This window comes from Equus przewalskii, chromosome 11, assembly GCF_037783145.1.
Source record: "Equus przewalskii isolate Varuska chromosome 11, EquPr2, whole genome shotgun sequence".
In the NCBI taxonomy this organism is placed as follows: Eukaryota; Metazoa; Chordata; class Mammalia; order Perissodactyla; family Equidae; genus Equus; species Equus przewalskii.
Window position 1 is genome coordinate 25,339,875 of NC_091841.1, and position 24,787 is coordinate 25,364,661.

The following is a 24,787-nucleotide window of genomic DNA, read 5'->3' on the forward strand; positions in this document are numbered from 1 at the left end:
CTATTCTTCAACAAAGAATTCATTTAACAGACTGAATACTACTTGTATGAGACCAAAGTTATATAGTTTCAAAAGCGCACAGGAACTATGAACCTTAAAGTAATCTTGGTGGTGGTTCTCCCTCACATGCCGCAGGCCGACTCATTAGCAAACCCAGAATCCGAGCACTCAGCTTCCTCACTCACAGCTTCCTCGCGGCTTGGACACTGCAGCAGCTTCCTAACTGGGCTCCCCTTCTCAGTCCCCGCCCCCAGGGACTATTCTCAATACAGCAGCCTCAGTGGCTTCATCATAAATAAGGTTAGCTAGGTCACTTCACGCCTCTGCTCACAACCCCAGCCTCACTCAGTATAACAGCCAGTCCTCACCGGGATCGAGCCACACTGGCCCTCCCAGCTGCTCCTCAGACATGCTGAGCACACTGCTGCCTCAGGGCTTTGTTCTTATCCCTCCTTCAGCCCGCAGTGTTCTTCCCCCAAATATGCACAATCAGCTCCCTCACTTCTTAAGGTCTTTACTCAGAGGGCTCCTTCTCAATGAAGCCTTCCAGGCCATCTGCCTAACAAGATTACAACTCTCCATACAGTATTTCCTACCTCATGTCTCTTTTTTATTTTACTCCTTAACCCATCTCACTATCCAGCACACTATACCTTTACTTATTTTGACAAGTGTCTGTCTTCACTGCTAGCCTGTAAATTCCATGAGGGCAGGAATGTTCGTCTGTTTTGTGCACCTCCAACAGTAAGAAGAGCCCTGGGCCCGTGATATGTATGCCATTCAAACAACTGAATGAACAAATTCTTTTTTTTTTTTTTGAGGAAGATTAGCCCTGAGCTAATTACTGCCAATCCTCCTCTTTTTGCTGAGGAAGACTGGCCCTGAGCTCACATCTGTGCCCATCTTCCTCTACTTTATACGTGGGACGCCTACCACAGCATGGCTTTTGCCAAGCGGTGCCATGTCCACACCGAGGATACGAACCGGCGAACCCTGGGCCACCGAGAAGCAGAACATGCAAACTTAACCCCTGTGCCACTGGGCCAGCCCCTGAATGAACGAATTCTTTAAGGTTAAGGTTTATACATACATTTACCTCTATCTCTTCATGAAGCCTTACTAAAAGTATTGCAAAACAAAGTTTAAAAGTTATAAACTCACAGGACAAAGAGGATGAGAAATGATATGACAGCAGAGAAGAGTTATTAAAAATACTCCGGGAGGAAAACAGACAAATGAGAAAGAAGTGTCTGGTTTGGGCTTTCTCTGCTCTGCTAAGAAATCCGCAAGAGGCAGGAGCCATCAAGAAATTAGCAGATTCTCTGAAAGGCTCAGAAATTAGAAGCCCCAGTCACCTTGAAGGAGGGGTGAGGGAGAGGGCTGAAAACTAAGAAATGGTTGAATGTCTCTGGAGAGAGCACCCACACTCCCAGATCCTGCTCCCTCCCCCGCTCCAATCCTCTTCCTGCCCCACAGAGATGGGACATGTACCCTCTGGAGAGGGTAAAGCAACAAGAATTTAGACTTTGACGCCAAACTCAGCTGAGGACAGGAGTAAGTCCCCTACCTTACCGGAAATGGGTACTTACGTCACAGTTTACCTACTGAACAGTGACACTCCTTAGCCCTCTCACCCTGCTGGAGCCACCCTAAGCTTCCACCCACCCAGCCAGGAGGTTAAAGAAGTCTCTGGGGAAATTGACAGCCCAAGAATAACAGTCTAGAAAAGAAGACATTAGGGGTTGCAACAAAATAGCTAAATAATCCTGCCCAATCACCTCACGGTTATCCAAACCAGTACACAAGGCCCACCCTCTCACCAAAGGTCCCAGGCGGGTTTTCAGGGGCTCACTCTTAAACACAGTCAAAACCAGGCCTTTGGGAAAAGCTTCCAGCAGGAAAGAGAGAAGCTCAAGTCCTTCAGTTCTAGAAAACCATCTTATATTATTCCTCTTATAGTTTCTTTCTCTCATTTCTCATTTACCAAAACACCTGTTATTAACATGTTAAACCTCTCCTGAATTAATCCTCAAATTTTCCTTTTTTATGTGTCTTCCGTTCTGTCTCTCCTCCCTCACTCCATCTCCTCTTCCCCCCTTCTCCCTTGTCTCCCCTCCCCCCCACCCTGCCCTTCTCTCTTCTCTTCCCTATCTCTCTGCTTCACTCCCCCTCTTCCCAATTTCTTTTAATTTTTTTAATTTTCTTTTTTTTTTTTTAGGAAGATTATCTCTGAGCTAACATCTGCTGCCAATCCTCCTCTTTTTGCTGAGGAAGACTGGCCCTGAGCTAACATCCATGCCCATCCTCCTCTACTTTATATGTGGGACACCTACCACAGCATGGCTTGCCAAGCGGTGCCATGTCCGTACCGGGGATCTGAACTGGCTAACCCCAGGCAGCCAAAGCAGAATGTGCACACTTAACAGCTGTGCCACTGGGCAGGCCTCCCAATTTCTACTCTTTGTCTTTTCATTCAATCTGCTAGGGAAATTTTTTCCAATTTATCTTCTAACTCCTCCTCTACTGAATTTTCCATTTTTGCTGTCATAGTTTTAATTTCCAGGAGCTCTTTTTTTGTTTTCTGAAGGCGGCTTTTTAACAGCATCCTGTTATTTCTTGGTTACAACAGTTGCAACATCTTATCTTTCTGAGAATACGAGTTTACAAAGAATGAAGAAAAAGCTCACAGTAAGATACATTACCATGAAAATTCATGCGAAGAATAAGATCTTAAGATTCTGAGAGAAACAAAAAGGTCACACAAAGGATCAGGAGTCAGATGGTGTGGGACTTCAGCAGCAACAGTGGAAGCTAGAAGGCAATGAATGAAGCAATGCCTTCAAGTCTAAAAGAAAATTATTCCATCCTATAATTCTAGGATAAAATTTAAATATTCTCAGACTTACAAGGCCTCAAAAAAGTTACCTCCTATGCAAGCTTTCTATACTTTCTCAGGAAGCTACTGGAGAATGCATAGGAATAAGGAGAGAATAAACAAATAAAAGATCAAATGGGATCCAACTGATCCAAGGAATTGAAAAGCAATTGCCAGGATGATGACTGTGCACCAGGCTGAGAAGAGGCCGTCCCAACTAGAGGAGAAGACAGCAGCAGGAGGGACGCCTCCCCAGGGAAAAGGAAACAGGACCTGAAGCGATGAGACCATGCTAAGAAGGGTTAGCAGCCTATCCTCTGCGGATGCGTTAGTGATAAGCACATAGAACACTAAACTAATGAAAAAGGTGACAAAGGTAATCAATTACAAGAAATGCAACCATAGTTCACAATGAGCCTCAGTTATGAAGAATAAAGATCTCTGTAGGTTTATTCTAATATTTATTTATTCCAATATTTTTAATATTTTGTTGCGAATGTTTTCATTACATTTTTAAACTGGTTAATGTTGGTAGATAGGAAAGTCTATTGATTTCTGTATTTCTATTTTGTGATGGTTATCTAATTATTTTTTTCATTCTAAATAGTTTTCCACTTGATTCTTGTGGATTTCCAGACACACAAGAATAGCATTTTCCTCTTTTTTAATGCAATTTCTGGCTCCACCATCAATCAGCCTTGTCAAGCGAGACAAGTCCTCCAGCCATTAGGCCCAGTGGCCAGCCTCTATAGAGAATAAATCCACCACACCTACCATCCCCATTTTCACCAACCAATGCCCTAACTGTAGCCCCATCCCTGCCCCGAGCTACTTGGCCTAAGGCACTGGCACCTCATCCAAATAATACTCCAGACCTCCCTTCCCCCACACCAGACACTTCCACTGTATCTTCTGCAATTTCAGATGCACATTGAACACTGCCCAAAATTTCCAGCTGCTTCTCTGAGCATTTCTTCTACCTCCTTGCTTTAACTAAAACCTGAGGGCACAATTTTCCCTGTAGATATCTCAAGTAGTGGCTACTATTCTCTCAAACCCCTTGTGTCTCCGGATAGAGAGCTGGGTTGGTGAATTCCTTGCTTCAGTTTATCACTTCTAAGACTTGATTCTCCGTCCCCTTGTAAAAAGCCTGCTCCTTTAGGATTCTTGCCATTCTGTAGAACCTCTTCCCCCTATTCCTTACTGCTGTCCCTCTACTAACCATGTGGTCACTCCCTCTCATCCATCGAGGACTCTGGCCCTGTCCCAGTCTTCATCAAAGCAGGCACTTCCATTCACTCCCTGCCTCAGCCAAGAACCTAAGAGGAGTAGAGGGAAGATGCTTTTCCTCCTCTGCAGTAGGACATGATTAAAAGAATCAGGAAAGCTTGATGTTGAAACGATTATGAGAAAGACACGCTTAAACATATCTTGGGTTTGAGGAACCAGAGGATGGTGGAGCTCTTGAGAACAGCATCATAGGAGAATTCTGTAACTGCATCATAATTTCCTTACCACTTGGTATGGGTTGAATTGTGTTCCTCCTATCCCCCAAAAGTATGCTGAAGTCCTAATCCCTGGTACCTGTGAATGTGACCTTATTAGAAACAGTCTTCACAGATGTAATCAAGTTAAGATGAGGTCATTAGAATGGGCCCTAATCCAATGACTGATGTCCTTACAAGAAGAAATAACAGATACACAGGAAGAAGGCAAAGTGAAGACACAGAAGGACGACAGCCACGTGAAGACAGAGGGAGAGCCTGAAGTGCTGCAACTGCAAGCCACGGAATGCCAGATCGCCGGCAAACCACGAGAAGCAGGAAAGAAGCAAGGAACGGTTCTCTCCCACAGGCTGCAGAGAGACGGCCCTTCCCCACTTGATTTCTGACTTCTAGGCTCCGGAAGTGTGAGACAATAAATCTCTGTTGTTTTAAGGCCCCAGTGCGTGGTACTGTTGCTGCAGTCCTAATACACCATCCATGCCTATTCATTTATGTCTCTCTCTCACTGACCGAACTATAAAATCCATACAGACAAGAATCACGTCTATCTATAGCACTGGGTCCACTGCCTCACACAAGGCAGGCATTCCAAAAAATACGCAAGAGGAAGGAGCTTAGAGAAGAATAAGTTTCAGGTGAAAAGGTGTCAAGCTCAAGTTTTGATGAAAATGTTTTAAGGAGCAACAGCTCTCAACCACTGAGTCATGGCACTGGTGTAGAACCATCAATTATGAAGTACAAGGAATGCTAGGAGTAACATTAAAGGCAAAAGTTTAGGAATTATTTTGTTTTTTTTAAATGAATATAAATTAGAACTAATTCAAGGCTAATCCCTATGAGAAATGAAAGCCTCACTCTCTCACATTCTGATGTTTTCTTGAATGTCAGTGGGGGAAGTGGAATTCCGACTCTGCAATACCCACAGAAGAGTGTTTTACAGAAAAACATAAGAACTGCTGCTATGGAGAACAGAAGACCATGACTAATAATAGCAGTAGTAACAGTAGTGAGAAATAATGGGCAGCAGTTACTAAGCACATACTATTGTTCCAGGCACATTAATGTATTTCACCTCACCTGGATTACTGCAATAGCTTCATAACCAGTCTCACTGAATGCTGGCTTGCCCCCCTAAAAATCCATTCTAAACACAGCAGCCAGAGGGATCCTTTTACAATACGTCACATAACATCACTCCTCTGCTCACAACACGGCTCCCGTCTCACCGAGAGGAAAAGCTCAAGTCCTTACAAAGGCCCCACATCACCAGGACCTCAGTGCCCCTCTGACTGCATCACCTAGCCTCCTCCCGTCACAGCCCCCAAGCCCACCCACTGGCCTCCCTGCTGGTCCTTGGCCCTGCCAAGCACACTCCACCTCGAGGTCTTTCTTCCTGCTCTTCCCTCTCCTATAACATTTTTCCTCTGAGAAGTGTCCACAGAGCTTACTCACCCACTTTCTTCTGTTCCCTGCTCAACTCGGTAAGGCCTCCCCTGACCACCCCAGCTCCACCCCAGCAACAGATACCACGTAGGATTACCATGAATGCAAAACCTTCCTCCATATTTCAATCTTTTGCTAAAACTACTCAATTGTAAAATTTTTCTTAGTCTTAAAACTTTTAAACAATATATTATGATGTTAAATTTTTTATGAGGAACATATACCTGTAGCTGTTGAAGATCATCTTCCTGAATGTTCTGGGACAAATTATAAATCTAGAAAACAAAAATCCAGATTGATACTACTCGAGCTTATTTAAAACAAATTCCAAATATGCCAAATTGAATTGATACTACTCGAGCTTATTTAAAACAAATTCCAAATGAGCCAAATTGAACAGAAGCTTTATAGAACTAAAGGTCTGCATATAAGAACATGAGGTCTATTCAAACAGTAATATTATATCTTTCAGAAAACTATGCATATATAAAATTGAAATCACGAAATTCTTCCCCTACAGTTTAAAATATAGCTTTCCTAAATTCTTGTCTAATCTACACCTCCTGTAATTGATGTAATTTATTTTATTGTTTTTGAGGAAGATTAGCCCTAAGCTAACATATGCCGACAATCCTCCTCTTTTTGCTGAGGAAGACTGGCCCTGAGCTAACATCCATGCCCATCTTCCTCTACTTTTTATATGTGGGACACCTGCCACAGCATGGCTTGACAAGCAGTGCAAAGGTCCATACCCGGGATCTGAACTGGAGAACCCCAGGCGGCCAAAGTGGAATGTGTGAACTTCACTGCTGTGCCACAGGGCTGGCCCCATAATTGATGTAATTTAAATTCTCATTTTTCAGACTTTTCTTGGAGCGTTTTACATATATTTATGACCAAAGCAGAAAAACAGGTTAGGTTCCTTCTTGAGCTTAACATGTACCTATAGTGTAACAAGAACATTTATATATCATCATAGAAATTCTGACAACAGAACAATAGCTGAAACTAGATGGACTCCCTTTATCGTATCTCCTCTGCACACTTTTCTTTTGGTCCATGGTTTTACCTGAACAGAACTAGTCATGGTGCTGAGAGCAAAGATGGTAGCACAGTCTTTCACGGTGGACTGGCTGTCAAATGCCCCCTGGGTATCCATCAGAACAACTGCAACCTAAAAAAAGGAAAATAAGAACAAAATATGCTAAAGTGAGATGGGGAAAATGTAAAGGAGAGATTGAAAAGCACAGGTGACATTGAAATGAAGCTTGAGCACCTGTTCTGTAGGTTCTATCAGAAAAGCACAATTATTAGCTGCCTTGTTTGGACCAGTGAACTTTGCTGGAGAAGATTAACTACTCTGACCTGGTGAGAAGATACAAAACAGAGGGGCACAGAGCAATATGGAAGGAGGGGAGTATTGCCCGCCTCCAACTAAAACAGCCAAATGTTGAGGCCAATCAGCTCACTCACCCAGCCAGTCATTCAGATGTTTTTGTTGTTGAATTGGTGAGGATATGGATAATTTAACAAATTGCAACCCACATACACTGCTGATGGGAACGTAAAATGGTATCTGGAGGCTTTGGAAAACACTCTGGCAGTTGCTCAAGTGATTAAACATGGAGTTACAGTATAATCTGATATATACCAGGAGAAATGAAAACACGTCTGCCCAAAAACTTGTACATAAATGTTCCCAGCAGCATTACGCATAACAGCCAGAAAAGTGAAAATAACCCAAATGTCCATCAACCAATGAATAAGCAAAATGTGGTATATCCATCCATTGGAATATTATTCATCAACAAAAAGGAATAAAGTACCAAAACATACTACAACATGAGTGGACCTTGAAAATATCATGCTAAGTGAAAGAAGCCAGACATACAAGAACATACGGTATAATCCCACGAACAGGCAAATCTACGGAGAACGAAAGTAGATTAGTGACTGCCCAGACCTGAGGGTTAGAGACTGGGAAGCGACTTCCAATGGGAACAGAGTTGTTTTATGAGGTGAGAAAAATGTCCCAAAATTAGATTTTGGTGATGATTATACAAATCTGACACTTAAAAATCATTAATTGTACACTTTAAATGTACAATTTATATATCTTTAACACTCTCTATATATATATCTTAATAAAGATGGTTTTTTAAAAGAGAAAAAAATTACTGAAAGCATCTACCACACACTACCAGAAATACAGAGAGAGAATAACACAGAAAAACAGAACTGAAATGAAAGTCACAGGGCCTTGTTGTAATGCCAACTCTAAGAGCAGCCAGCTATGTTACCAACAGCAAACCCTTAACTCAGAGTCCATTTTCGGCATCTCTGAAATGAAAAGATTGGACTTCCACTTCCAGTCAAAATGGAGTAACAGAGACTAGCTTTACCCTCCCACCTAAAACCAAAAAATAACAAACAAAATATATGAAACAACAGTTTTCAAGACACTGGACATCAGGTAACAAAGGATAATGATCCTTGAGAGAAAGGAAACAGATGCAGTGAGCCCTGCGGTCGTCCCAGCTTACTAGCCAAGCACAGGGAGGGGAAGCCAGGCAGAGGCCAATGGATTTCAAGTTGAGGGGACAGAGCTGAGAGTCAGGGAGACCAAAGCAACTGGAGTTCCCAGGTGGAACAGTTGAGAGGAGAGAGCTGCCCAAAGAACCCCAGGGATCTGCAGACGGTCACCATCGAGTGTTCAGCTGAGTACTGACCAGCACACGTGCATGAGGAAACTACCTGAGGCTGGACAGAGAACATTCAAAAGGTTTAGAGGATGAGGACCCAGTGCTCAAAGAAGGCCAGGAATAGTGTCGTCCCCTCCAGCCAGACTGCAAAGAACCCATAATTTGCGGGGCACTGGGGAGAGTACTCAGAAGAGTCTCGCCTCAGTAGTGAGGAATAGATAGCTCTAGTTAAATACTGCTCTGGGCCCACTGAAGAAAACTTAAAAGCAAGACCAGAAAGGATCTAAGTTTCCAAATTTCTTTACATCCCAAAACGAGCTCAACATTTTATAGGAATACAAAAATATCCAGCATCCAACAAGGTACAATTCACACATCTGGCATCCAATCACAACTCTGCAGGCAGACAAAGCAGGAAAATATGACCCAAATGAGGAGAAAGATCGATCAGAACTAATGCAGAACTGACACAGATGTTAAAACTAACAGAAAACAACTTTAAAACAGTACTCTGTATAACTGTGCTCCATATATTCAAGAAATTAGGTCGTGACACAAAGAAGACCTAAAGTGAACCATCAGAGATGAAAATCACAATGTCTGAAAGGAAACACACTGGATGGGATTAATAGCAGATCATAAAGATTAGTGAACCTGAAAACAGCAATAGAAATTTACCAAAAGGAAGCAGAGAGAAAAATAAAAATTTTTAAAAAGTGAACAGAGCATCAGTGAGTTATGGGACAACTTCAAGCGGCCTGATATACAGGTAATAGGAGTCCCCAAGGGGAATAAGGGACAAAAAAATATTAGAAGAAACAATGGCCCGCCAAAACTCCAAATTTGATCAAACTTGTAGATTCAAGAAGCTCAAGAAAATCCAAACACAAGCAACATGAAGAGAACTACAACAAGACACATTATAATCAAATTACTCAAAAAAAAAAAAAAAAGATAAACAGAAAATCTTAAAAGCAACCAGACAAAAAAAAAGACATGTTAGGCACACAAGAACAAAGATAAGGATGACAGATTTCTCATCTGGAAACAATATTGGCAAAAAGGCAGGAGAGCAACATCTTTAAAGCACTGAAAAAAAAAAAAAAAACCTGTCAGCCTAGAATTCTATTCCCAGCATAAATATTTTCAAAAACAAAGGCAAAATAAAGACTTTTCAGCTATAAAAAAGCTAAAAGAATTCACCAGCAGACCAGCACTACATGAAGTAGTAAAGGAAGTCCTTTAGGCAGAGAGAAAAATGGACACAGAAATATGGACACGAAGAAATGAAAAGTTAATGGTAACTACACGGGTAAATGGTTTTTTCTTATTATTTAAATATCTTTAAAAGATAACTGTTTCGACTGTTTAAACAAAAATAGAAACAATATTATTAAAGTAAAATATGTGACAACAGCACAAAAGCTGGGAGGAATGAAACGGAATGTCAATTATATCTCAACAGAATTGTGAAAAAATTAAAAGGTTGGATAAAATAATATCTAAAGATCCTTCCATGAAAAAGTTCCCAATGTTATATCTCAATGTTATAACTCCTGAATTTCCTAGATTCTCTTTCTTTAAAAAAAGGTGCAATAACATCCCCATATTGCTACACATTTTTCTGTGTATCTATGCATTATGCATTAAAAAAAATTAAGCGTTTTCCAATACACCTTTCTCCTGAAACCTCACTAAAAATAAGAGAGAAATAAAATATAAAAAGAATATGGAAATGTATAAGGAAAAAAATAGAAGACATGAAAACAGCAATCAAGAGTTGTGTGCCACCTCTCCAGCTGCCCAAATACTGAATGACTTAGCATTCAGGAAAAGGCTGAACCTGCACACCCTGAAGGGAGGATCTGAAACCTCAAGCTCTAGAAAGACTCAAAAATGAGAGGCACAAACAGCTGTGAAGGCATGCTTTAGGATGGGGCTAAAGACACAAGGAATGGGTTAGAGTCTGTTTAAGAAACAGTGATACCCACAAATCCCCTCTTCACACAACCTGCCCCTCCTGATCCAGACAAAGAAATCTGGGGAGAGGCTCTATGGCTGTGGCTAGGCACGGACGAGATGGGGTAAGATGCACTACTGATAGCAGGAGGTGTGCGGGGTGAAAGCCCACCTCCTGAACTGTGAGGTCCCCTAGTGCCCTTTCCCTGCTCAGCTCCCAGAATGACGGCAGCCAGGTCTAGGTCACCCACACAGGAGGAAGAAAGTAAGGAAGAAGTAACATCTACAACCACTGAGAGCATTAGCCTCTGAGGAGTGAAAATGAGCAGAGGGAGGAATGGGGCACACGACAGCTACTTTTTGTTAGAAATTTTATATTACTATCTGATCTTCTAAACTGTATTCATGCATTATTTTTAAACCATGAACTTATATCATTTTGATAAAAATATTTTTAACTGGATTATTAGCATATACATTAAAGTTCTCATTTTGCTGTTTTTTTAATTTCTCTTTTTCTTCCTTACCTTCTTCCCACCTGGCTTCTCCACAGTGAAAACTTCACTCCAGATCTGAATCCCAGTGGTTTCCGGGTCAGAGCCTCCTCTCCATGAAAATCCTGTTAACGGTTCTTCAGGCTCACCCAGCCAATTTGAACGGCCACCTTCCTTCTACAGGAAAAATAAGAAATTTCCAGTAAATCTTAAATGTTGAGTAATTTTACATATCAAGGATAATCCACAAGCTTATTTTGCTCTTCTAGACATAAAAGTCTCCTTTTCTAATTTGAAATGAAATAACTCTACCTTACCTGGAAATATAAGTATCGTAGCATGAAGTCCAGAAAGAAAGACTTGCCCTTTCGGAAGGCACCAGCCACTGACACCACCACCACATCGAGGTCTCGGATGTGGTCCTGCAAGAGGATGCTGGCCAAGGCTTTCTCTTCTAGCTCAAAGGAATGTTGCTCTTTGTGAACCAAAACAACCTGCACTGGACCAGGCTTTCCACTCTCCATGGCATCACCTATGTTGTTGTAGACAAAAAAAGTAGTTTCAAATATTTTTTAAACAGATATTTTTGAACACAGGAAGAGAAAAATCTTCTTAAACAGGGCACAAAAGCACTAATCATAAAAGAAAAATGACAGGGGCCAGCCCGGTGGCACAACGGTTAAGTTCGCACGTTCCACTTCAGAGGCCCAGGGTTCGCTGGTTCGGATCCTGGGTGTGGACATGGCACCGCTTGGCATGCCATGCTGTGGTAGGCATCCCACATATAAAGTAGAGGAAGATAGGCACAGATATTGGCTCAGGGCCAGGCTTCTTCAGCAAAAAAGAAGAGGACTGGCAGTAGTTAGCTCAGGGCTAATCTTCCTCAAAAAAAAAAGAAAAGAAAAATGACAAATCAGACTTGACTAAAATTAAGAATTTTTGTTCATTAAAAGACACCATTAGGGCCTGGCCCCATGGCCTAGTGGTTAAGTTTGGTGCACTCCGCTTCAGCAGCCTGGGGTGCAGAGGTTCAGATCCTGGGGACGGACCTACACCACTCATCAGCCATGCTATGGCAGCAACCCACATATAAATTAGAGAAAGACTGGCAAAAGTGTTAGCTCAGAGTTAATCTTCCTCAGGAAAAGGAAAAAAAAAGACACCAATAAGAGCAAAAACGCAAGCCTCAGGCTAGGAGAAAATACATACAACACTTACATCCAGAGGATTCATATCTAGAATCCACATAAAAATCCGTAAGAAAAAAATAAATATCCCAATTTTAAAAACAGTAATGGGCAAAAGACTGAACAGGCACTTCACAAAAAAAGGATATCCAAATGGTCAATAATTATATGAAAAGGTGCTTCCATACCATTACTTATCAAAGAAATGTAAGTTGAAACCATAAAGAAACACTACTACCTGCCCATCAGAATGACTAAAATTTAAAAGACTGACACTATCCACTGCAGGAGAGGCTGTACACACAGAATTCTCATACATTCTGATGGGACTATAACTACTTTGGGAAACTGTGGCAGTATCTCCTAAAACTAAACATACCTATGATCCAGCAAATCCATTCCTAGGTATGTACCTAAAAGACATAAATGCTTACATCCACTAAAATACATACATACAAGAATGTTTCCATCAGCTTTATTCAAAACAGTGCAGAACTGTAAAGAACCCAAACGTCCACCAACAGTAGAAAGGGTGCCTGCCACCGCCAGGCTTTTTACACACATTACTTTATTCAATCTTCAGAACAACCCTACGAGGTAAATGATACTGCCCTTTTTTAAAAATAAGGAAACCAAGGCTTACAAAAATTAAGCATCTTGCCCAACAGGTCCTGGAGAAAAGCCTGAAAAGATCTTTAGGTGGCTACATTTTGCAGATCACTTTTTTTTTTTTTAAGGAAGATTAGCCCTGAGCTAACATCTGTTGCCAGTCCTCCTCCTTTTGCTGAGGAAGACTGGGCCTGAGCTAACATCCATGCCCATCTTCCTCTACTTTATACGTGGGACGCCTGCCACAGCATGGCTTGCCAAGCTGTGCCATGTCTGCACACGGAATCCGAACCAGTGAACCCTGGGCCGCCGAAGCGGAACGTGCGAACTTAACCAGTGCGCCACCAGGCCAGTCCCCAGATCACTCTTAATAACTTAATCCAAGTTACAGAGGCAATTAATTCTTTAGCTCAAAATTAAGCCTAATTAGTAGTTTCCCTACCAGAGTAGAAAGCACAAAGATTAATTCTTTGAAATTCAGAGCCACTTAATAGCCACAGATTTATGGAAAATTTATAAAAAAACTAGTAGGGTCTAAGGAACGAGGCAAAGGACTATTTCCTTAATGTGAGTACGAACCACTGCTATGAAAGGAGATGTTTTTAGGTAGCTAAAAGTACATTTTTTTATTTTAATAATTATATATTTTAATGTACATTAGGAAACAAAACCATGTTTTAATAGATTATTGCGTAGAAGGGGGCTAAGTTTAAAAGTGAATCAATTTAGGGGCTGGCCCCGTGGCCAAGTGGTTAAGTTCGCGCGCTCCGCTGCAGGCGGCCCAGTGTTTCGTTGGTTCGAATCCTGGGCGTGGACATGGCACTGCTCATCAGACCACACTGAGGCAGTGTCTCACATGCCACAACTAGAAGGACCCACAACGAAGAATATACAACTATGTACCGAGGGGCTTTGGGGAGCAAAAGGAAAAAATAAAATCTTTAAAAAAAAAAAAAAGTGAATCAATTTACAGTAAACTGAAGGACAAATACTAAGTAAGACACAGCACAGGTAGGCAGAGACGGCCAAAAATCACAAACGGTCCCCAAATTATTTTCGTCTCTTACTTTAGAAACACTGAAGAAACACAGCAGGCAAAGCAGACAGAAGAGCCTGACTGCCGGACTCCACCCTTTCAGCTACGGGAACTGCTGCTCTTGTCTTATACTCAGAATATCAGAGCGCAACAAAAGGGTTCTTGCCACTTTTTAATTTTTTGCAGACTATTGGAAAACAAGTTATAAATATAGGCTAAATGACACACTATCATTATAGTAAATGTATACTAAGACTTTTCTTTCCCATCATTGCTTGATAAAAGGGAAACATTTCTGGGGCTGGCCCAGTGGTGCAGCGGTTAAGTGCGCACGTTCAGCTTCAGCAGCCCAGGGTTTGCCGGTTTGGGTCCGAGTGCGGACATGGCATCGCTTGGCAAGCCATGCTGTGGCAGGCGTCCCACATATAAACTAGAGAAAGATGGACACGGATGTTAGCTCAGGGCCAGTCTTCCTAAGCAAAAAGAGGACTGGCAGCAGATGTTAGCTCAGGGCTAGTCTTCTTCTCCAAAAAAAAGGGAAACATTTCTGTCAATAATCTCTTACCGTTCTTCTTACTAGCACAACAGCAGATGAATCCAGCACCTAAAGACCTTCGATCTTTCCTATGGAAGAACTAGTGAGAACAATTTATTCAGACCTTATGGATAAGCCACAGTGTTAAGTACTGAGCAGTACTCATGACAGTACCAAACAAAGACCCTGAGATGGCTCGGTGCTCCCCCAAATACTTGTTTTCCCCTTCTTCTATGGCAATAGATGGTTAGCTGGGCATATAACTACCCAAAAGAAATACATTTCCAACCCAATCTTGTAGCTAGGGTATCACCAAGAGACCAAGTTCTGACCAGAAATGACACAGCAACTTCCAGGTCATGCATTTTCCCCCTTCCTGCTGGCTGGCTGTAGAAGTGGGAGCCAGTCATCCGGGATCAGGCTCTCAAGGGCAATCCCCCAGGAATGTTGGAGCAACCAGAGAGGTCGGGCCTAGGCATTCGTGTAGCAGAACCACCATGCTGGCTCACTTTTACATGAAAGAACAAAAAATGTCTACCCTGTTTAAATCACTTACTTGGAGGCTCTGTCAGATACAGCCAAACCTAGTAAGCCATACAACAGCCCCCCAGGACTTGACAATTAAATTCATCATACTGGCTCTTTCAATTTCATCTATTTCACTATTAAAGTTTACTGAGCAGTGTGAATGTACTGACACACAGAAGGCACACAACAAACCACTGCAAAAAGAATGAATGAGGGGCCGGCCCCGTGGCCGAGTGGTTAAGTTCGTGCGCTCTGCTCCGGCGGCCCAGGGTTTTGCCAGTTCAGATCCTGGGCGGGGACACGGCACTGCTCTTCAAGCCATGCTGAGGCGGCGTCCCACGTGCCACAACTAGAAGGACCCACAGCTAAAAATACACAACTACATACTGGGTGGGCTTTGGGGAGAAAAAGGAAAAATAAAATCTTTAAAAGAAAAAAAAGAACGAATGATATGTACTGTACTATGGCTGAAGCCCAAGAGCCTAAGGATGCAGGTGGTATCGTCAGAGCAACAGGCATGGAAGGTAAGGTCACACGAGCTATAGACAAGATGGAACAATCCAATGACAAAAACGTATGCAGCTGTGCACAATGAACTGCACTTTAAGAGAAGCTGAAGACCACTGAGAAGGACAGTTAAAAAAAAAGAAAACGGTGATAAAGCCTTCGCTCATCTCTCCTCTCTTTCTGCCTACAGCACAGTGAATAGGAAGAGGACCAGGCTACGTTTAGTTGAGGGAGCTGGGGTGATCCTGTATTTCTCTTCACAACAGTACACTGGGCACACCAGATTAAAAATGATCTTATTCCTTTGGTTTGGGTCCACTTAAGAGAAAAATCATTTTGAACTGTACATATCACCAATAATTCAATTTAAACAAATAGAGCTGTTTACTTCTCATCACAATACCTTTGTTTCTCACTTCCTAATACAACAGGACTATATTACTGATCTTCCAAATAAAAAGTTTTATTTCCACTCACTCCTTTCTAAATAAATGTCACGTAAAAGTCCTTTGCTGATTTATCCTCACATCTCAGACCCCCTAATCCCTTAGACCCTTAATCAAAACCTTATAGGGCCCTCTCCATTAGGCCATGCCACCTTCCGGCCTTTCTTGCCTGTTAGGTTGATCATCCAAGTCACCATCTGCAAGTGTTGCTTTAATGATGTCACCTCCTCCCTCAGGGCTAAACTCCTTCATTACAGTTCATAAACATATCATGACAGCAACGTCATAAAAGGCTATCAAAAACATTTTATGGGGGCCGGCCCGATGGCAAAATGGTTCAAGTTCGTACGCTCCGCTTTGGCAGCCCAGGGTTCACAGCCATGCTGTGGTGGTGTCCCATACACAAAGTAGAGGAAGACTGACATGGATGTTAGCTCAGGGCCCATCTTCCTCACACACATACAAAAACGTTTTACGGACTGACAGCTCAGAGCTAAAATCTCCATCCTATAAGTCAAAGCCTTTCACCATTCTCCCCACTGCCTTAGTTCCTCTAATTCCTTATTCTCCTCATCCTCCCAGGCAAATTTATTCTCAGTGGTCTTTCTACTGGAAGAAAGTTAGGATTCAGGTCCAGCCTTGTCTTGATGCCAAAATTTCAAAAGTACACCCTATTCAATCATTTGTTCCCACTGCCTGAAACGCTTCTTCCTCCCAGACTCCAGGCAAACGCATGCTCATCCTTCAACACTCCCTTGGCCTGATCCCCACCCTACCCTCAGAGCCTATCATTTACGTGGTATACTAAAAAGAAAACGGGCTCTAGAACCAAGACAGGGCAGAGCTTCAGTCCTTCCCCTCTCCCCCCTAGAATGTAAGCTCCATGAGGGCAGGGATTTTTGTCTCTTTTGTTCAATGCTATATCCCCCAAGATCCCAGCACAGTGACCACACAGAATAGACATTCAGTAATTATTTGTGGAATAAACGAATAAACTCCACCACTTAGTCACAACGTGACTATGGACATATTTCTAACATATTTCTTGTTGCTCCCTGTATTTATAAAACTAATACCCACCCCGAAGCACAGTGTCTGACATTATCAGAGACTCAATAAAGTGGACCTACTTTCCTATTTCCACTAAAACCTTCCATATACTATTATTCCACTCATTATAATGCTCTCATATTGTAATTACGATTTATCACCCCATGGGGAGCCCCTGGGAAGTAGGGAAACTGTCACATTCAGCCCCAGTATCTAACAAAGGAAGAATAGTTTCCTAGCATTGTGTACACTTAACCCAACAGTACGTGTAAAGCACCTCAGTAAAAATCACTTTCTCCCTTTCCCCCTCCCAGTCTCCTTTCCTTCACTGTCAAACTCCTTGAAGAGTATTTCTTCATCACTTATCTGCCCATTCCCTTAGCACCTTGCAATCTGACTTTCCTCCCAACCTGTTGAAACTATTCTCTAGTCTATCAATGACCTCGCTTACCAAATCCAATGGCCCTTTTCTGATTGTCATTCAACCCTATCTCTCTGTGACAAAATACAACTGCCACTCACTTCTAAAACTTGAAACCTTTGGACTCAGTGACAGTGCACATTCCCAGTTCTCTTCCAAGCCGTGTATCGCCTCCTTTCACTAGTTCTTTTTCTTCTCGTCAGCCTCCTGTGCTCGCTTCAGTCTTCTGCAGGTCTCATGCACGCCCTCAGAGCTCTTTATTCTTATAATTTCACTATACCTTCTATTTTGGTGATGCAACTTCATTGATTTCTAAGCTGCATTTCAGGTCCAAATGTACAACTGCCTACGAGACAGACTTGCCTGGACACTGCACCACCACGTCACTCTCAGGAGGGACATGGAGAAGCACAAGGGCGCAAGAGTCGGGAGACGGGTTCCGGTTCCAGTTCCACCACTACCCTCGGCATGTCTAGACTTCAGTCTCAACAGCGAAATGAGTCAAGATCTAACCTCTAGCTACTCTTCCAGTACTAAGAGTTGAAGTCTCTATTTAGTATCATCAAAATGAACCCTCTCCATTCCTCCACTTCTCTCAAATCACCACCTCTCGGCCTCCACATCTTCCCTGACTCTCTTACTGTACGCAATATGCCACCCAACCCTATCACTTTCTTCTCCCATGATTTAAGCTCCCGTTTTGGCAAAGGCTGTTATTCTAGTGAGGCAGTGTGGGTAGGAGAAAGGCCCTCCCTAACAACCCAGAAAGACCAAGTTCTGGGCCCAGTTTTGCAATGACTGTAACAGCAGGAGTAAATCATTTTACTTCTCTGTGTCTCAGTTTCCTCTACAAACTCAGGCAGTTAGGTGAAGCTATTTTCTGCTTCTAAAATTCAATGACTCTTGAACAATGAAAAATTTCCTGGATCTCTAAATTGCTAAACTTGCTAGGTAACCTATTCATCCCTTGGCTTAATTTAAGTGGTACAGGCCTGGCTAAAGAACAAAATTTATGATGATAAAAACATTAAAGCAACTTGCTCAGTAAGGATCCACACAAAAGATTTTGGGGTTTGGGGTTTTGTTTTGGGGTTTTTTTTTCAGGGAAGTTCCCCTAATTGCAGTGAAATTACTCCCACTTCTCAGGATCTTAAACTCTGGCGATCTAACCTCCAGGGATGGTACTAGAAAAACCTTGAAGTAGCAACCTTATATGCCTTTTCCCTTTAGCAAAGTAATTATTTTCCAAGGTCTAGATATGCACTCTGAGACAACAACAGTAATGCTCACTTATAGGAACAGTTAACGTTCATTTATATGAAGAGTCAATGCTATATTACATTCACTTATATGAGTAACTGTGAGATGGGACAATTTTGTACGCATACAAAGACACAGCCTGACCATGTCACATCCGTCATCCATATACATGTAAGTGAACTTAAAACCTATGTTTAAAAAAAGAAGGTGAGTGGTAGAAATATTGTATAATTCTGATTATTGCCATAAATAGCTCATGGTAATACTGTATCACTCATCATTTTAAGTAGGTTGAAAAATATTTGGATAACTAAAAAGTACTCCAATAGTTTATGTGGAAGCTACTACCTTTTTGCTAATTACCTTTAAAGTACTGATTTATCCTTTACTTTTGGCACAACACACCTTAATGCAGACTAACCAACAGGTTTAAATATGCCTGTTCAAATAATCTCTGAAATAACTGCATTCAAAAGACTAGCGCTGCACTAAAATGACAAAAACAACAAGTAGAACGAAGCTGAAAGACTAACAGGTAAAATTAATTATAAGGAACAATTTGTAGAGATCTGTGCAAATGACAGCACTTTTTCTAGAACTATCTAACTGAATTTTTAAAGGACTTAGAAAAAAAGTAGCTGCACAGGTTAAATAAAAGTAGATGAGACTACTGAATCATGATTGGCTTTTTCAGTCCTATGGAAAACATAAATTCTAAGAAATAAGTTCTGTCAGGAAAGCATTATGGGGAAAAAAGTTTTAATGCCCCTCAAATATTTGAGACCACCTGAACAGTGATAAATTCAATGAAACCAGTCAATTGGAAGCAGTTACAATTGCTATTGCAGAAAATTCATACAGAATTTAGTTGATCAATTCGACAGTGTAGACCAAGATTTCTTAACCTCGGTGCTACTGATATTTTGGGCTGGTAACACTTTGTTTGGGAGCTATCCTATTCACTGTAGGATATTTAGCAGCATCTCTGGCCTCTGCCCACCAGATACCAGTAGCGTTCCCCCCTAGTTGTGAGAGCCAAAAATGTCTCCAGACATCGCTAAATGTCCCACCAGAGTAAAATCGCCCTGAGTTAAGAACCACTGGGGTAGAGCCAGGCTCAGTGCTCATCCTTACTGTCCAGAGAATACTGAACAGCAAATTAACTACAGTTATAGGAACATTTCACTGAGAAGAGTGCATGACTCAGGGTAAAGTTATGACCTGAGTTTTCCAGTCTCCTCTGGAAATACCACGTTCTCTAAAGGGCAAGAGCAACACACCCGAAAGCAGAAGCATAACATTTTCATGCCTTGTTCTCGCTGGCAGGCTAAAGTTGCTAATTCACAGACAAGGCCAGAGAAAACACATCATATGCGAGGGTAAGTGCTCTAAGGCCTCGGCCAACTCCAGAACTGCTGGGTGTGGTTCCTTTTTGGTGATGGGGGAGTGCTTTTATATACTCTACATTTTCTTAACGTAGTAAGTGTGCTGGGAGATACACATATATTTTTAAGATTATTTCAGGGAAAATACTAGTTAAACCCAATTAAACAGAATATTGGGGGAAATTTACATTCTAATTAACTAAAGGGTTTAAGAGGAAGCTTTTTCTCAATCCATCTGTAGAAAATCTTTGTACTTTAGTCCAGAATGCTAAACAAAACCACTTTTTGTCAATTAAGGATTGAAAAGGATTTGAAAAAAAGGATTGTTGTGCTTCAAGGCTTTATGAAGATTATGCCTAAACAGTATTGAAGATTCAGAAATGCAGAGACCAGGCTGAATCTAAAAATAATGCCAGGCTATACTACAGGGAAACAAAATCTTTTTAATTGAATGAGTTCAATATGCATCTTATTTGATTCTTCCCTAAAAATGAGACCACCACCAAAATCAATCTGGTTACCTGATTTAATCATCTGTGTTCTAGTTGAATAAGGCTTTCTTAATTGGCAACGTTTATTTGACTTGAATTCCTTATCATTTCAAGGCATAAAAAGAGTTAATCTACTCCTGTTTGCTTATTCATCTTCTATATCAGCAAAGCCTATTTCCTAATTTGTAATATACTTTAGCTGTGAAATATATCTAACATGTTCTGACAATCGAAATGCATACCAGTAAAAAGCATCTTTTCAGAAATTTAAACAGAAGAGCAACTTTTCAATATCAATATTGATATTACAAACTACACTTCCCATAAAGTAACAAATCAACTCAAATGTAAGCAACCACCTATTGGGAAATTTGATTACATATTAATATGCAAATTAGAATTACTTGGGCTTTTTTTTTTTTTAACTGTTGCCTGGTCCCCCAATGAATTAAATCACAATGTGTGAGTGGATCCCAGGCATTGGCAGGTTTTAAAAACTCCAGGTTATTCTAATATGCTGCAGGGCTGAGAAGCACAGCTCTACAGCAACTAAAATATTCTTTTAAATAAAAGCTTTCCCCTCACCTTTTCCCCCCTTGATGTTTTTTAGAAAATGTCCTCCTAAACCTCACAGATAACTCAGGAAGACGTTTTAAAATTCAGATTAACTTTAAAAAGTAGTCGTGTTACCTGAACGATTTCTCAATATGAAACACAAGGCGATAGAAACTTTCACAGGCATGCCTAGTCATCATAGGCAAATTCTAAACCAGTTCTCAGACGGGTTCACCAGACCTAGGGTTCCCTAAGGTACCAGCTAGAAAACTTAAAGGAATAGGTGACCAAACTTAATAACTACTACCACTGGGGACCTGGGGAGACAGAGAGATCTTTATATTTCTTGCCTCTTAAAATTCTCTATCATCTCATTTTACATAATTAGTGAGCACATTCCTTATTCTATGATTTAGAAATTATAAAGAGGAAAAAAGCATCTGGGACAGCCTAGAAAACTAATTTTTATAAAAAGCCTATTCTAAGCAAGTCCTCTTTAGCGAAAACTAAGAAAATTATGCTAACACACAAGGTATTTATCCTCTATTGTTAATTTCATGATTACCCCAACGAGACAGTAAACCGCAGCTGGTACAACAAGCTGCACTAATGTAACGCTACATTATGTGGATTCAGCCAAGCGTTTCCTTTACAGGTGTCCGAGCAGCAACACGGATTTCTAGACCAGAAGCTAGTTTCTGCGGGGAGTGAAAAAAAGCCCTCATTTGAACTTCAGCACGCTGCAATGCTGAATACTCGACAAGGATTAAAGCTACGTGGGTCTCGCGTCTCCCAAAGCAAGCCAAAATGTGCAATCACGGTCCGGGGCCGTTAGTTCTCTCCTTCCTTTCACAAAACATTCCACCCAACTTCGTATTCAAATTTCAGGGCTGGATTTTTTTATTAAAAGATTCTTCAAACAACGTTTCCCCCCTTTTTTTTTTTTTGCCTTTAGATTTCGCAAGTGAACTTCTGCCCACTTCCACAGCACACCCATCAAACGAGAGAAGGTAAAAGGACAGATGAAGTCGTCTCCCAGACTGTATGGCGACGATTGGTGCTTAATTCATACTTTCCCTATTTTTTGTCTTCAGGAAAGCCAAAGAACCACGGACTGTACCAAACGTACTCAAAGAACTGCCTATAAAACCAGTTCAGGCCACATTCTTGCATCTCCTTGAAGGAGATAAGTGTGGGCTGGAAATAAACTCTCCGAACACTTGTTGTCACCGCCTCAAGGTCGTGAGGCTAAGAACGAAGCTTCCAACTCGAGACACCGTGCAGCCCTCCAGGGCTTTCCAAGCGGCCGAACAATAAAGCGGCCACCTTCCCGCCCCCTCGCCCGCGAACACGGTCAGAGACCCCGGCCGCAGGCCCCGGGCCGGGAGGGGGCAGTAGCCCCGGGGCGCCCGGCGCTGCCCAGGGCGGGGTCGAAGCCTCTGGACGCCGCCCCCCGGCCACTGGCCCCGGGACCGCCCCGGGGGTGCCAGGCGGCAGCGCGAGCACGAGCGGCCTCCCCCGGGCGCAGGGCCCGACCCCCGAAGGCGCCGCCCGCGCCCGACCGGCCGAATTCGCGGGCCGAGGGACCCCGGCGAGGGACGCGGCCCCAGTCCCGGACCCTGACCCTACCCCCGGCGCGAGCAGGCGGGCTCCTCGGAGCGACAGCAGGGAGGGCGGCGAGTGGCCACGGAGCGGGCCCGGGGAAAATTGGGCGCCTCACCTGCTCCTCCCGAGGCAGCCGCTACCACTCGCTGAGGGGACAACATGGAGCCTCCGCCTTCAGCAGAAGCAGCAGGGGCGCAGCGAGGGCCGGGATGGGGCGGGAACGGACCAGGCCCTGAGGAGGGAAACGGGCGGGGCCTGGGCTCTAGAAGAAACTGGGGAAAAGGAGGGGCCCGCGGAACCGCAAAGCAGCCAGCACAGGGCGGGTCCCCGAGGCGCGACCGGCGGCCCAAGGCGAGCGCGGGGCGGGCCGGAGCGGGAAAGCGCACGCTGCCGAATCCCGCCACCGCCCAACACGAGTGCGCGTGCGCGGGAGCGCGAAGCGCACCGCCGGCTACCTGGAGCTGCGCAATGGGCGCGACGGTCCGTTGGGAATTGTAGTCCCACGCTCTCTGGGTTCCCGCCCGCGGTCCCCGCTCTGCGCGCTCACCCGGGGCGAGGAGGAAGCGGAAGAGAGGGATGGGGCTGGGCTCGGCTCCTCGACTACCGAACTACAACTCCCAGCAGGCCGTGCGTGAGGGCTGGGCCGGCCAGGACCCGGGACGGCTAGCTAGCCCGGCCCGGAGCCTCGTCTTGAGACCGGGTGGGGCCGCGGCCGAGGCTTTGGGGTAACCGGCTTCCAGCTCTTACTGGCCGCGTTTGAGACAGTTTCGATGTTTAACGCTGGCCGGGGCCATCGGTGGGGGGAGCTCTGCCTTAAGCACCGAAGGGAGGCCTCAACCCTGAAGAACGTCACTGGTTTTTAACGATTTTGACTTCACAAGGAGGGGAGGCCGTGACTATTACCGCCATCGGCAGCTGCCCCTCGCAGTCCCGTCCCTGGCCAAGCTGAGGGTGCGCCAACACCCCTCTGATACCCAACCTGAGAACGTCCCGTGAAACCTCTTCCACCGGTTTGTCCGCCTCAGCCATGGCAGTCTTTTGTAAACCTCGGGTTTCCACACCTCGTTCGGAAGGCGGTAGATGAATACAAAACAAGGTTCTCTGAAAATGCTTTTATTCACACTTCACATGTGATGGAGAAAATGTCAGTTGCCACAATTGAAGAATATTGTTATTTTGGACTTGTTGAGGTGGGGCAGTCGTCTCGGGGGTAGGGTAAGTAGCTGTGGAGCTTATGGGAGGCTAACACATTCTTCCCACCACCACCACCACCTCCTGGCATCATCATTGCCTCATTCATTCAACAAATTATTTCACTTTCTTTTTTCTGCCTCTGCCTTAACTATTACAACCTACCCAGAACCTCCTTCCAGCTGCCTCCAGCCCTGCCGAGCTCTTGAGCTGTTTTTAACTTACTGAGTGATTAGGCCAGAGGTGAAGAGTAAAGGTAATTCTACCTAATCTTACCTAAAGAGGTCCTGTTTTGATTTCTCTTCCCCTGCCCCTTCTGATTCTCCCCAAACTTTCAAGGCTATTTGAATACCCTTGACTTGAGATTTGAGTCTCGATTAGACCAACTCGGGGGTGCAAGAAACTAGACATGAACATCAGAGCAAATGGTTCCTAGGGTTTCACACTGGGTGTGGAGAAGGCAGGACCTACAGGATGCGACACAAATCCAGGGCATTATGTGGCATGCTCAGAAAGAGAAAGGGGCCAAAGGCCATGACTTGTCACAATTACAACACAGTGTAAGAATTTAAAATTGCACACACGTCGCAGCCTTCTCTATTGCTCTTCACCATCCATCTCCAAAAGACTTCTTACCGTCTGACTTACGTTTTATGAGGTTTTTTTGTCTGTCTTTTCCCACTAGAATGTAAGTTCCAAATGGACAGGAATTTTTGTCTGTTTCTCTTTACTGCTATATTTATTAATATTTATTGAATGGATGAATAAAGCAAGCATATGATACACCTAACACCACTCACTCACTTTCTTGTTCCTTTAATATTAAGTACCTAATTTTTGCTTTTAAACAAAATACCTTGTTCTATTTTAAAGGCTCCCAATAGAGATCCACTGAAATCCATCCTGTCAGGAAGTGACCAGCAAATATTGACGTTACATCTGTCTCAATACAACATCAAGGTCAATGTTAGCACATCAGCTGTCCCCACACCTTGTAGAAGAT

At 43.1% G+C, this 24,787-nt stretch overlaps 1 protein-coding gene and 1 long non-coding RNA gene across 3 annotated transcripts in view; one reads left to right on the top strand and one right to left on the bottom strand.

Annotated features, from left to right (window-relative positions):
• Positions 1 to 23,548, bottom strand: part of ATL3 (atlastin GTPase 3) — a 44,855-nt gene extending 21,307 nt beyond the window's left edge. The window contains exons 1-5 of one of the 2 annotated variants that reach the window (XM_070564158.1): positions 23,049 to 23,548; positions 11,296 to 11,510; positions 11,012 to 11,155; positions 6,893 to 6,997; positions 6,048 to 6,098 (exon numbers count right to left, since the gene is read on the bottom strand). In XM_070564158.1, the coding sequence (XP_070420259.1) occupies positions 6,048 to 6,098; positions 6,893 to 6,997; positions 11,012 to 11,155; positions 11,296 to 11,502 (507 nt within the window). In that variant the 5' untranslated portion in view covers positions 11,503 to 11,510; positions 23,049 to 23,548. Of the gene's footprint in view, positions 1 to 6,047; positions 6,099 to 6,892; positions 6,998 to 11,011; positions 11,156 to 11,295; positions 11,511 to 22,708 lie in introns of both variants that reach the window. The other variant, XM_070564157.1, reaches the window with a different exon arrangement.
• On the top strand, positions 19,827 to 21,911 carry LOC139074374 (uncharacterized). Its single transcript, XR_011523935.1, has 2 exons — positions 19,827 to 19,936; positions 21,644 to 21,911. It is a non-coding gene; the product is annotated as an uncharacterized lncRNA (long non-coding RNA).
• Positions 23,549 to 24,787: the final 1,239 nt, after the last annotated feature.